At 47.4% G+C, this 12,490-nt stretch overlaps 1 protein-coding gene across 2 annotated transcripts in view; it reads right to left on the reverse strand.

Moving 5' to 3' along the window:
* Positions 1 to 9,873: 9,873 nt before the first annotated feature.
* C16H1orf21 (chromosome 16 C1orf21 homolog) overlaps positions 9,874 to 12,490 on the reverse strand; it is a 242,536-nt gene continuing 239,919 nt past the window's right edge. For both annotated transcript variants that reach the window (XM_086343415.1, XM_086343416.1), the window contains one exon: positions 9,874 to 10,667. In XM_086343415.1, coding sequence (XP_086199541.1) covers positions 10,629 to 10,667 — 39 coding nt within the window. In that variant the 3' untranslated portion in view covers positions 9,874 to 10,628. The remainder of the gene's footprint in view (positions 10,668 to 12,490) is intronic.

A 12,490-nucleotide genomic window follows, 5' to 3' on the forward strand; every position in this document is an offset into this window, starting at 1 on the left:
GCAGAAGCTTGGGCTTTTGTGGTGGTTGACAGCCCGTAAAACTCAGCAGTGAATTTGAGCTCCCAGACCCACTTGCGGTCAGGAGAAAGTCAGGTATGGTTATCAACTCCTTCCCCTTGGCTTGCAGACCCCCGCTCGCTCTCCTTTCACCATTCCTGCCCTTATTCTCACCACCAAACCATCAGGAAATCGTGGAGAAAATCTGTTCTCTAGAGCCAGGGAGAAGCATGGAGAGAGGCTGGCAGGGCTGGCTGACCAGATCAGTGCTTGTCAGGGGTGAACAGGCTGATGCCACAGGGAAGACAGAGCCAAGAAAAACTGTTTGTGGCTTCACACTTGGAGATTGTGTGTACGTGTGCATTTCTCTCTGGTAGATCCTGGAATGTGAGCGTATGGGAGAGTCGATTGTTTTCAGCCTCCAGAATGTGCTAGATAGCCATGGAGTTTGAGAGTGGGCCAGAGAGAGACTCACACCTCATGAGGTACATACCTCATGTTCACAGTGTTCCTTAAATCTTCCCGTCTCTGTTCCTCTTCTTGGGAGACCCCAGAGCCTGGCATACATTGTGTAAGTGGCAGATGTCAGCTGAATGAGTGCCTTCAGAAACTGAGTGGTTGTTTACTAAGCATTTACTATGCGATCTCCTCAGATCAAACCTATGAGAAAAGTGTAAGGTAAGTAGGTTCAGGAAGGTTAAGTAACTTGTCCAAGGGCTCACATCTAGGAGTGTGTGTGTGTGTGTGTGTGTGTGTGTGTGGTGGAGGGGGAGGGACACACAAGAGATTTGAAAGGCTCATGGCATCATTTTTTATCATTGTTCATTTTTGCAGCTTCATCATATCTATGATGTTCTGAATTTGCAGAAGCTGAGGGGACAGTGAAGCTCTGAATCTGCAGAAGCTGACTGTCCCTGAAAGCTGAAAGTGATGGAAACAAGGTTGGGGGCTTTCCATGTGGGTGCTTGGCGTGGCACATTCCCTGTAAAAACAGAAGAACCTGAACTTCTGTGCATACAATAGGGAAGAAGACAAAAGAGCAGAGGGACAGGAAGACCCCAAGCTCTTTTGCAGACCATGTCCCTGAGATCCAGGAAAACAGAAAGGCACAGAAAAGAACCGAGTCAGGTCAACTGTTAAAAATTATTTAATAGAAAGTCCAATGTCAAAATGTAACAATAAACAAAAATACACATGTATAAATATGTATATATAATTAGACCTGTACACTTTCTCAGACCCTTTTCAAATGAAACAGAATCATCATCACATCTGTGTGGTTAAATCAAAAATAATATTCAAGCGACGTGGACCCACTGGTGCTGTGGGGAATAATAGTACTGCTGAAGCACTTGGAGGGGTCAAAGAATGTCAGTCATGAGCGAGTTGGGGATATTGCCAAATGTCCTTTTCTGGAGACCCAGAGAGGGAAGATGAGCAACCCCACTGCTCTGTACAGTGTATCTGATCTTCTCTTAGCACCTACAGCCACTACTGTCTAGGAACAGCTCTCCTATTGGATGGGGTTTTGAACTCTCGAAGCTTCTGTGGTTTGAGAGCTTGCTTGCCCTATCTCCCAGACTAGAAGCTCCTGGGTGGGAGGTGGGGGGGTTGCTTCAAGACCTTCCTATTCTGCAGGCTGAGTGCCAGCACAGGGTTTGGGAAAGCATGCCATCAAGTGTGCTGATTTGCTCTTAAAATAGTGGTGTCCAAAGTGGCTGTGCACCTACGAGGGGGCACCCAAACCCTCAGGGGTTCAGAGAGAGAATACGCGAACCTCTTGTCTATAATATTTTTTATCTTATTCTTTAAAAATTTCTATGCTGTGTACTTTAAAAAAATGTGCCTAATATATTAGTAGAGGAGTATATGAATATATACTGTAAATAAATTGATAAACATATGGGGGGTGCATCTCGCAAGGTTTTTGCTGATAGGCATGTGTGGCCCAAAGAGATGGGCACCCACTGCTGCACAGAATCCGTGTGCATGTGGAGCCCTGGGGAGGCTGCCCTGCTGGGTGCTCAAGCCCCTCTGAGAAGCTTTTGCAGGTGCTCAGAAAAGCAAAGCCTCATGATTACCTCCCAGACCTGAATAAGAGCTGAGGCCTTCTGGTCCCACTGCTCGATTTCCCTTAAATGTTAAGGCCTTATCCTCAAGAAAACACACATGCCCCTGGGAAAAGCACAGACACAGCCTTCGACTCTGGCAAGGAAGCCTTTTGATCTCTTCCCGGTGATGGAGAGGGAGCTGGACCAGGGCAGACAATGGGGAGAGGCTGCCCGAAGGCAGACCTGGCCAGATTCCACGACCACACCCCCTCTCGGCGACCTCCTAGGCCTTCACTTTAAAGCAGGTGTATTTGAGGCCACACGCTCTGTCAGTTTCCAGCATCGTGATGACCACAGGCTGAATTCTCATCAAAACGCCTAGGCGGCTGTGAAATTCGCGTGGGAACCACAAGACACAGAATTAGAAAATTCCTCTGCAAGGAGCCAGAGGAATATCTGGGAAAAAGAGTAGGTGTGTGAGCTACAGTCTTTGAGTCCAGAAGGCTGGTGAACGTGCCAGCCTGCAGCCAGGGCGGCAGCTGTGGGGTTTGTGCGAAGAAGGTGAGTCCTAAGCAGCCCTCGGGGCTCTTGGGGATCCCCGGGCAGAAGACCTGAGCCACTCAGCTGGGAAGACTGTTTTCAGCCCCCAAAGCCTTCAGCTTCTCCAGGAAATGATGCTACCTGCTGTGGCCTTTTCTTGAGTTTCTAGAAACCATGCACTCTCACAGCTAGGGTTTGGATGCATCTAATTCTTTTTCTTCTCCTTCTAACAATTTATCCGGGGGGAAAGGGGAAGAGAACCCCAATGCTCTGAGCTCCAAAGTTCTTTGGAAAGCCTAAAAGGCACCTGGAGTTGTCTGCACGGAGAGATCCTGCTGTCTCCGAGCCCCCGGGGGGCCTCCCCGCCCCCACGAGGCTCACGGCTGCTGTCCGGGCTGGCAGGTATTTCCCACGTGCACACAGTCCATCTGTGCTTTTGTGTTCTGTTTGAATTTCCCTTTCTTTGGCAGGACACAGGTGCACACCGCAGACAGAGCGGAGGCTCGGCCGCCAGGTGGGACCCAACCCAGGGAAAGGCTGTCCAAGGGAGGCTGCCTGTGGGTAGAATGAATGAAGGCCTCATACTCAGGGTGGGGAAATCCTTGGCGGCTTCCCACGTATTTATCTTTGGGTGTACCCTCATCCCGAGCTCTAGGCCAGCCAGTTCCCAGGAGGTATTTTTAGTCTGGGTGGCTCTACAGACAGGTCAGGGTGACCCAGAGCTGTCCCCTGTATGTCTCTAAATCCAGCCTGGGATAAAGCCCTTGAGAGCAAACAGCTCTGGGGGAGACGACCAGGAGCTGGGGCACGGGTGGAGGAAACACGGGAATAAATTGTCTCAGGAAGCATCTGTGCCCTTCCATGGTGAGGACGGGACTCCTGGTCCCGACGGGGACCACACTTACCTCTCTGGTGGCCTCAGAAGTGGGCTTCAGAGAGCCGAGCACCACCCACAGCCCCCTTATGCCCCGGGGCGGGGTCCCTGGCTGCCTTGTCTGCATCTCTTCTTCTTCCTCAGCTCCCACTCCAGCTGCTTCTGTGCCTGCGGCCCTGGCCACCCACACTGGCCCTTCTTTCGCCTGTGTCCCGTGCTGTCCCCTCATCCTGAAGGCCCTCTGTGTTGCTTTCCCTCAGGCCTCTGACACACTCGGGCTTTGAAGCCCCCTCTTTTGGAAAGCCCCCGGTTTACAAAGCTGGGCGACTGCCCCTCTGAGATGCTCCCTCAGACCCCGTAGGAATTTCCTGCAGCACCGCTTCCCACGCTGTCTTCCCCACTAACGGTGGGCTCCTCACGGGCGGGAGCTGGGTTTGAGTCATCCGTGTACTGCTGGCCGTTAGCTCAGTGCCTGGAGCTAATAACAAGATGCTCCAAATGATATGTTAAATAACTGAGTCCTAGACACTGGGGAGTGAGTGAGTGAAAGTCTCTCAGTCGTGTCCGGCTCTTTGAGACTCCTCGGACTATACAGTCCATGGAATTCTCTAGGCTGGAATACTGGAGTGGGTACCCTTTCCCTTCTCCAGGGGATCTTCCCAACCCAGGGATCGAACCCAGGTCTCCCCCATTGCAGGAGGATTCTTTACCAGTTGAGCCACCAGGGAAGCCCACTGGGGAAGGCAATGCTAAAAATGCTACATCTGGACCAACCTGGATGAAGGGGCCCAACCCCACTCCCTAGGGCTATTGTGTCCCAGTAGAGCTGGTGAAATGCTGCAATTGGGGCCACTCTGGCTGAGTGGGAGAGTGTGAGAAATGCTGGGGGGTACACCTAGACCTGGCCTGTGTCCTGTATTGCCCAAAGTTGGAAAGACTGCTAACCAGAGTCCAGGTCGGGGAGCCCAGGTGAGTGAAAGATGCTAATGGCAGGCATCCAGACACAGAGGGGGCACGCGGCCAGATGACCAGCAGATTTCCATCCTCCTATTTGGGTCTCACTCAGACTTTGGAGAACGTGATCACTAGCTTTTCCTAGTTTGGTATTATTATAATTACACTCATGATTTCTTAGACATTGTCTTAGAGATTATACAAAGCCAAATGCAGCTCTTCTTGAAGTACTTAAATGATAAAGTATGTATTTTTTCACCATGTATCTTTCCCTGGTGTGTATATGAGTGTGTTAGGAAATTGATCCAAATTTAGAGTCCTAATAAAGCAGCTGCCTGATTCTGCTCCAGGAAAATCGATACAAAAATTCAAAAATGAATTTGCATCTTGCTCTGAATGGAAAAGCTGGCTTGCAATCCACCTCGAAACTTCCCTTGCTCATTTGACTATCAAGGGAGAAGAGTCTCTGAAGATCCGGACTGAAAAGGCAGAAACCAGGGGCTGTTCAATCACTTTTGGGTCCAAGCCCAGTGGTCTCCAACATTCTAGAGCTATTTTCCAACCCGAGGGACCCTAAGGCAGTTTTGGCCAAGTTCAAATTTGTGGTGTTCATTTTTACTGCCTCTAAGTCTTCCTCAATCAGATGCAAAGCCTTGGGCTAAAAATAACCCCTGGAAAGGAAAGAAGAGAGCATTCAGAGAAGAGAGGGAAGACAGTATTAGAATAGGGCCTTTGGTTTAGGGGTGAATCTTGCTAAATTAAAGCAATTTTTCTCTGGCTTCCAAGAGATAAGAGTCAGTTCCGACACCATCTTAAAGGATTTTGACAGCTACCATGTTAGAAAGAGGCAGGAAACTTGGGGACAGTTCTCATGAGAAAACTGGACATAGCACCCCCTTGACACAAGGAAACTCTTGATTCTTTCAAGCTAAGAAAGTGAAGGTGGAGGCAGGTCCCCTCTAGGCAGCACCTTTAACAGTTGCTATGGAGACATGAATCATCTTCTTCAGAGGTTGTTGTGCCTTAGAAGCAAGGAGAGGAACTCTGGGGAATTCTCAGACTCTTCTGACCTTCGAACAAATTATTTAAATGCCTACCCAAGTCACTACATGACCAACTAAAACATTTAAGGTCTTGAAAGAGATTTGCATCTAGTTTCAATGCTTACAGTAGCCTGGGAAACACAGAGCTCCCAGTCCAAAGATCAAAAAGAGACGTCAAACCCTCGCCCACAGGAAAGAATTTCAAGTTAATGGCCTAGGCATTGCCCTTCCTCCACCCTTGGAGATCAGGTTCTCTTAAACTTCTCAGAAGGTTAAGGCTTTTCACTTTCTTCAAAGGATGCATTCTGGGATGAAACAAGACTTGGGACCCAGGAAAGAAATGAGAGCACTCAAAAGCCCGTCCTGGCCACGTTGGATGCCTAACTGTGGACAGCAGCCTTCTTTTCCAGATGCTGAAAATATTCCAAGGAGAGAGAGATGTGTCTAAAACCCCAAAGCCTTTTCCTTCCAGGCACTAACACCCTGCTATCCTCTCCTGGTTTGTGTGTCGCTCATCAGATATGGGAAGGCCAAGAAAACACTCCCCATGGGGAAACCATGCTGGTGATGAGCCCAGGAGAGACTCTGGAAGAGGGAGATGCCCCCAAAGGGTTGTTTTCACAGTGTTACGTTGCAAAGGGCATAATAATAATAAAAATTTTTGAAAAGCACTTGAATGACATCTTTCCTTCTTTCAACATGGGCATTTATGTTGGATAGATGCATTCTACACTTAAGATACACTACTCAGAACATGGGGGTAACTGATTCACTTCCCAGGATTATTGTGACAAGACAGTTATAAAAATGCCTAGCACAGTATCTGGCACAGAGTGAGTTTAAATAATAAATGTTAGTTCCTTTTCCTCTTTCCCTAAGATTAGATTAGATCCCAGGTAAGGTACAAGAGTCTCCTGAAAAGCATGGCATAACTAGTGAGCCCATCCTAAGGTCTCTCACAAAAGTAAATCTATTTACCTACAAACCTCATATTCTTCCATGGCATTTGACTCTCTTCCAGAGACATACAAAAAAGTGACTGAAGTCAAGGGCATTTTCCCCCCTTGGCAAAACATGTCCATTCATTGGCAAAGGCAATTTGTACACCTCATTCATGAGATTCCAAAGGTCGATGGCAGGGACTTGGGCTGTGTGGAAGCTGACTGCCTCACCCGGCTTCACACAAGCACCTGGGGTGGAGAGCGGGGCAGGGAGGGGTGTTCAGTAATCCACCTGTGTCACTGAGAAGCCACCTTCCAGCTTCGAGCCACCTTTTCATTATGCCTTTAAATGTATCTCCCCTCTCCCTGACCAGGCCTTATTCTTCTACTAGGATTTTAAGCAACTTAGTAAAAAGTTTAATTTCTGAGAGGTACAAAGAAATAAAGCTCTGAGCACATCTTCCAGGGGAAAGCAGATTTTATGTAAAATTATACAGTGTAATCTGATACTTTTTTTTTTAATGATGGAGTTGGGAGGAGGAAGGAGAGAGTCAATTGTTTTGCCTTTCATAAAAAATTTATGAGTCCCAGAGTCCAAGATTTAGAGTCAGTATTTTCCTAGATTAAGAATTTGATAATTTTTCTTCCCATCAAACTGACATATTTAACTGAGTTTCTTTTCTAAAACCAGTAGACATGGAAATGCTCTTTTAAATTCTTGCCGATGTCTAAGCAGGACTTGCCATCAATATGCCAAGGGGCCTCATAGGCTACTGAGGTAAACTGCATAAGAGGTATAATTTCTGCTCTTAGCAGGCTTAGGGGAGGGGCTGGCCCTAAGAGAGAAGTCTCAGTAAATTGGGACAAAGTTGTAACTCAAACTAGGACCGAAAGGGGGCGCCATCATCCCTGGGCCTGCTCCTGTTGTAGCCCTGGAACCTGGGGGAGGCCCCGACACGGAGGAGGAGGCTGGCACCGCACAGAGGACTAAAGAACGGAGGTTCCTCCTTAGTCTGGGCATCAGAGCCCGACCTCAGACCCTGGGCACTGCAGACGCCTAGACAGAGACCTGTCTCCCAGGAGGCCGGGGGGTGGCTGCTGCTGTGTCTGAGGGCTGACCTAGTTTTCTGTCCCCAGACTTTGTACCTTCTTTGTCCCTAAATAGACCATAACACCGCCCTGCGCTCCAGCCCGGGGCTCGGAGGCATCACTGAGGTTAAAAAACCTCTTTTTAAGCTTCTCAGACAGTAACAAACACGCATTCAATTATGACAGCAGTACTCCGTGATCCCAAATCTCCGCCAACCAAAAGAAAGATACACACAGACTGCTGAACTTGTACAATTCGACAACTCAGAGCACACAAGGCGTGAGTAATCCCGCAGTAAATCTTGCCGACAGTCCGCCCTGCCCGCTGGCCGCTCATCAGCTGGATCCTGCATCGCACCCGGCCCATGGCCATTCCCTTGACCTGCTCTGTCCTAAATGCTCCTGGGTCCATCTCTCATCCTTTTTCTACCTCCCTCCGCCAGCCCCTTTCCCTCCCTCCCTCCTTCCATCTCCCTGAGGCCTCAGAGATAACAGCCAGCAGAAGCACTAGCTTCCAGATTATTTTTTCATTGTATCTGAGACAGTGTGCTTAACATTCACATACACGGGGCAGCGGGGAGAAAGGCAACAGGTTTTTGCATTAGACCTTTTCAGAAGGCATAAAAAAATCAAATACAAACACAAATCACTTGACAATTTTATGATTAAAGCCGACAAATGGAAAACAGACAGTTTTGAGTGTTGCTAACATAATCAAGCATTGCATGCTAACCGGCTCGGCCGCCCCGTTTCTCAGATCTAAGTGTACCACGCGTGTCTGCAGGTGAAATGACTTTTGCACATCAGCGAGGTAGCCAGTGTTAAACCCGGAGGACAGAACCCAGGTGAACAGCCACTGGTTCACGGAAACGACACTTGAAACCCTCAAAAATCAGATTCCAAGGGACACGTGGTTCTGTGTATGTGTGTGTCGTGTCAAAATGTTAAACGTGACCCTAAGAAAAACGACGTGAGCATGTTTTATCTCGGTTGAAGGTGGTGGTTTTCTGGGAAGACGCTATCTGAGACACCCCATGGAAGGCGTTCTGTGTCTGCTTCGCTCTTGCTTGATAAGAGCAAGGGATCTCGGGAAAAGGTCATTCTCGGAACAGTGACCAAGTCTCCGGTGCACAAGTTTGAGGTGGGGCTCAGCAGTTCGTTTACAGTTGAGGAAAACTATTTTAGTCACTTGGCCAAAAAAACCATACAAAGGGAGGGGATGTAAAACCCTAGGCGACTTGAACTCTCTCTGCATTTTTTTCTGCTTGAAGCAGGATAAAAAGCCTGAAATTTTGGCTGCGTCTCTGTTTATGTAACAACCACAGCTGCTCCCCAAAATAGCTGCCGCTGCCGGCTGAAAGAAGGAAGGGCTTTTGTTGCTAACGTTTGAGTCCGTTTTCTCTAGGGCCTGACTGAGTTTCCTTCCCCTTATGTTTGGTGTGTGCTGCTGGGTCCAAAAGGAGATAAGGAATTTCTCCCTGGACACATTAGTGGTGCCATCAGCTATACGGATGGATTTTCAAGTCAAGGCTCATCTTCGCAGCGAGACCACACTAAGCTTCCTAGTCTATTCAGTGGCAGGTAACCTCTTGACCACCCAGAACGTATTAACTACCCACCTTCGGAGGGCAGTAGAGTGGCTGATAGTGAGGCCCTTTGTGTTCATAACCCCACAAAGAGAAACATACAGTGCTTTTTGTGTGTTGTATTTGTGTGTGTGTGTCTGTGTGTGTGGAACAAATCCAAACCTGGATTGCTGGCGTGGCAATGAACAGGGTGCCCTCCCCCAAAAGTAACAAAGAGAACTCTCATCAAAGCTATCGGACGTGTTAAAAAAATACAAAAGTTATTTTCTCCTTTTGATTGCTACTTACTTGTGACAACATGTGTTAAAAATATTACTTCTGTCTTTGAGAAGAGATCATTCTCTTCATAGAATATGGAAAAATAAACTCTACCAAACCCACAGTTCACGTTCCCCACTACGGCCCGGGGCTTTGGCTTTCGCATCTCTGGAAATCATCACCAGTGTCAATGGAATACTACATGTTCCAGGTGGCAAACGCTTGTCACTGCACCATCCGGTGCTGCCAACAAGAGAATGGAAGTGGCAAGGCTCACGTGACATCTTGAAGGGAGAGGATTAGGAAGTAGGGTGGTTTATTTGCTGACAAAGTGAAAGGGAATGGGGTGGTTTCAGGCCCTCCTAACGAGCTGTGGTGTGTCCCCCTCATCACCTCTGACCACTGCCAGCACTGCACTTGCGTGGTGGGTTGTACATGGGATGGTAGGGAGCCATTAAGGTGCCATTGCTAGGAGGACTCAGCTTCCGCACCCAGGATCATCATAAAACACTGAGCTGGATGAATGGGAGAAGACAAGGATACATAAAAACAGTAAAATGTTTATTTTCTTAGAAAAAAAAGTGGGCAAGAGGGATTCAAAATGATTGTGATCACACTTCCGTCTGCATCTGAGCAAAACTGATGTTGCAAGCTTGATCTTTGATTAAGAGACCCAGGAAATGAAACCACCTGCTGCTCGCTCCTATGTCACTTCCAGGAGTCATGTCACGACATGCTTTGAATTGATAATAGCATCTCTACTTCTTCTCAGCAGAGAAACTAGGCTTGCCATAGCAACCATCCCATCTCCAAAGCACAACACTGCCAGTGAGAAGCAAGGCTCTGGACTGCTGGGGGAGGCAGGGAGGAGGGAGGGGGAAGGAGGCGCTTGTCTTAGAAGCGGAACCAGTCTAGAACAGAAGTTGGATATCTGAGTTCACCACTACCTCGTCTTTTAGAAAATAGGTTGGAGAGCATCTGTAAAACCAACAGTATCTTTAAGGTGAAATTGCAGAATTTTGCTGCAGACCTGGACACTGAGAGAAGTGAAAAGTTGCAACAAGTTTTAACTAGCAGCAACAAAGAAAGTTCGATAACAGTTTTTGTTTGTTTTTAGCAATATTCCTTTGCAAGTTCATTAAGAAACACTGTAATTTAATGGGGCATACGATATGGAACGATCTTCTTTTGCTATAGTGCTGTTCGCTGAAGAGAACCAACCTTTGCAAAGATTTCAACTGGGGTGTAACCTATTTACACAGTAGTAGCTCCCGGTTTGACTGGTAGGATTGGTGCTATGTGATGTCTTCTTCTTCCGAACAATAATCTCGACCCTTGAGAGGAAAAGAAAAGAATAAGATGTGAATGAGAAATTCAAAGCAGAGCTTGAGATGGTTACCTGCAATCCATCTTCTCAGTTTCTGTCTCCCTGCAATGAAACCCAGGCTCCATCAGTGACTGCTGGGCACCAGGTATGTAAGTCATAAATACACATTGACCAACTTGTAAACTGTATATACATCGTCGCTTTGAAGTTTTACCAAGCTTCTAATAAGCTTTTGTTTTGTATTGGTAGGGCTTTCCTGATAGCTCAGTTGGTAAAGAATCCACCTGCAATGCAGGAGACCCTGGTTTGATTCCTGGGTTGGGAAGATACCTTGGAGAAGGGATAGGATACCCACTCCAGTATTCTTGGGCTTCTGTTGTGGCTCAGCTGGTTAAGAATCTGCCTGCAATGTGGGAGACCTGGGTTGGATCCCTGGGTTGGGAAGATCCCCTGGAGAAGGGATAGGATACCCACTCCAGTATTCTGGCCTGGAGGATTCTGTGGCCTGTATAGTCCATGAGGTTGCAAAGAGTTGGATATGACTGAGCTACTTTCACTTTCATTCACTTCACTTTGTATTGGTAAGGATTTATATTATTCTAGGCACAGACAAGACTCAGTCTTTCACCACATAATCACCAAATGGATGATCCATTCAGGAGACCATTTTGTCACAAAGAGGAGAAAACAAAGTGAACCGTGAACAAGACCCTTTCTCCTAGGGCCAGGCTGCTAGCATTCCACAGCTGCATCTCCAAGCCCAGAACTTATACAAAACAGGTTACTTGGAGGCTTAAGAACGACATCCAGTTGTTACTTCTGAACATATATCGTCCTCTCTCCAGCAGGGTATATACTCTATGAAGGCACAGTTAGGTCCAGGATTTAAGTTCCACATGTCCCGTCACTGACTGTCTTGGTCAAAGCACACAGTTTTGTGATCTGTAATCCCTCACAGAGCATGGGAACAAGTCTCTGCCCTGCCTGTCTCACAGTGTCACAGATAAGGGTTTTGAATAAAGTCACGTATCCATACTATTTATATCTTTGACCACTTCCTTTCTTTCTTTATTTTTAAGAAAAAAAAAAAAAAGAGGAATGTATTGGAAAGATACAAGGGTATCCCGAAGAACAAGAGGCTCAGTAACCAAGGTTGGGAAGGATACATGTAGGATGACGCGGACCCTGGCTCCTGAGAGAGGCTATTAATGTGACCGAGTTCCAGTTACTTTCAGTCTGTGTCTCTGTTTGTTGTTTCTGATTTCCTGGAGTGACAATCATACTGACTCAACAGGACTTAGCCCTTGACCCCTGGATTACAGAGGTGTGAACAGTGAACATCACACGATGCTCAGGTTTCGTGAGTACATGTTGGGTACCGTGTTTGGCACTTTCCAAGTAGTATTGTGGTGGCTTATTCTGCCACCACAGCCCTAGGTGTCATGCACGGTCCCATCTCCCATTTCTCAGATGAGAAAAGCAAAGCCCAGAGAGTGCCAGAAGTTTTCTAAAGTCATAAAGCTTTTACACAACATCCAGTCTTTGGCAGGTCATGCACACATCTTTAACTTTCTTATAGGTGGTATTTGGGGTTTGGTCTCTGCAAACATCCTGTGCTAACATCTTAGGGTTTTGTATAAGTGACCATAGGCCACGTCTTCTTTTCAACAGAAGTGGGAGCCATGTCCTGACTGTCTGAAGTGCTTCTCATCCAAGCCTCCCCATGACCTAGACCTAGAGAAACACGTGGGGGTGGGGCTTGACCATGGCTAGGGGCAGGGGCAAAAACAACTGGCTTAGCGGCAGTGCGGAGAGATGGAGCTCTTTAAT

This window comes from Bos grunniens, chromosome 16 (assembly GCF_055505025.1).
Source record: "Bos grunniens cultivar Pamir isolate PY7600 chromosome 16, Bosgru_T2T1.0, whole genome shotgun sequence".
In the NCBI taxonomy this organism is placed as follows: Eukaryota; Metazoa; Chordata; class Mammalia; order Artiodactyla; family Bovidae; genus Bos; species Bos grunniens.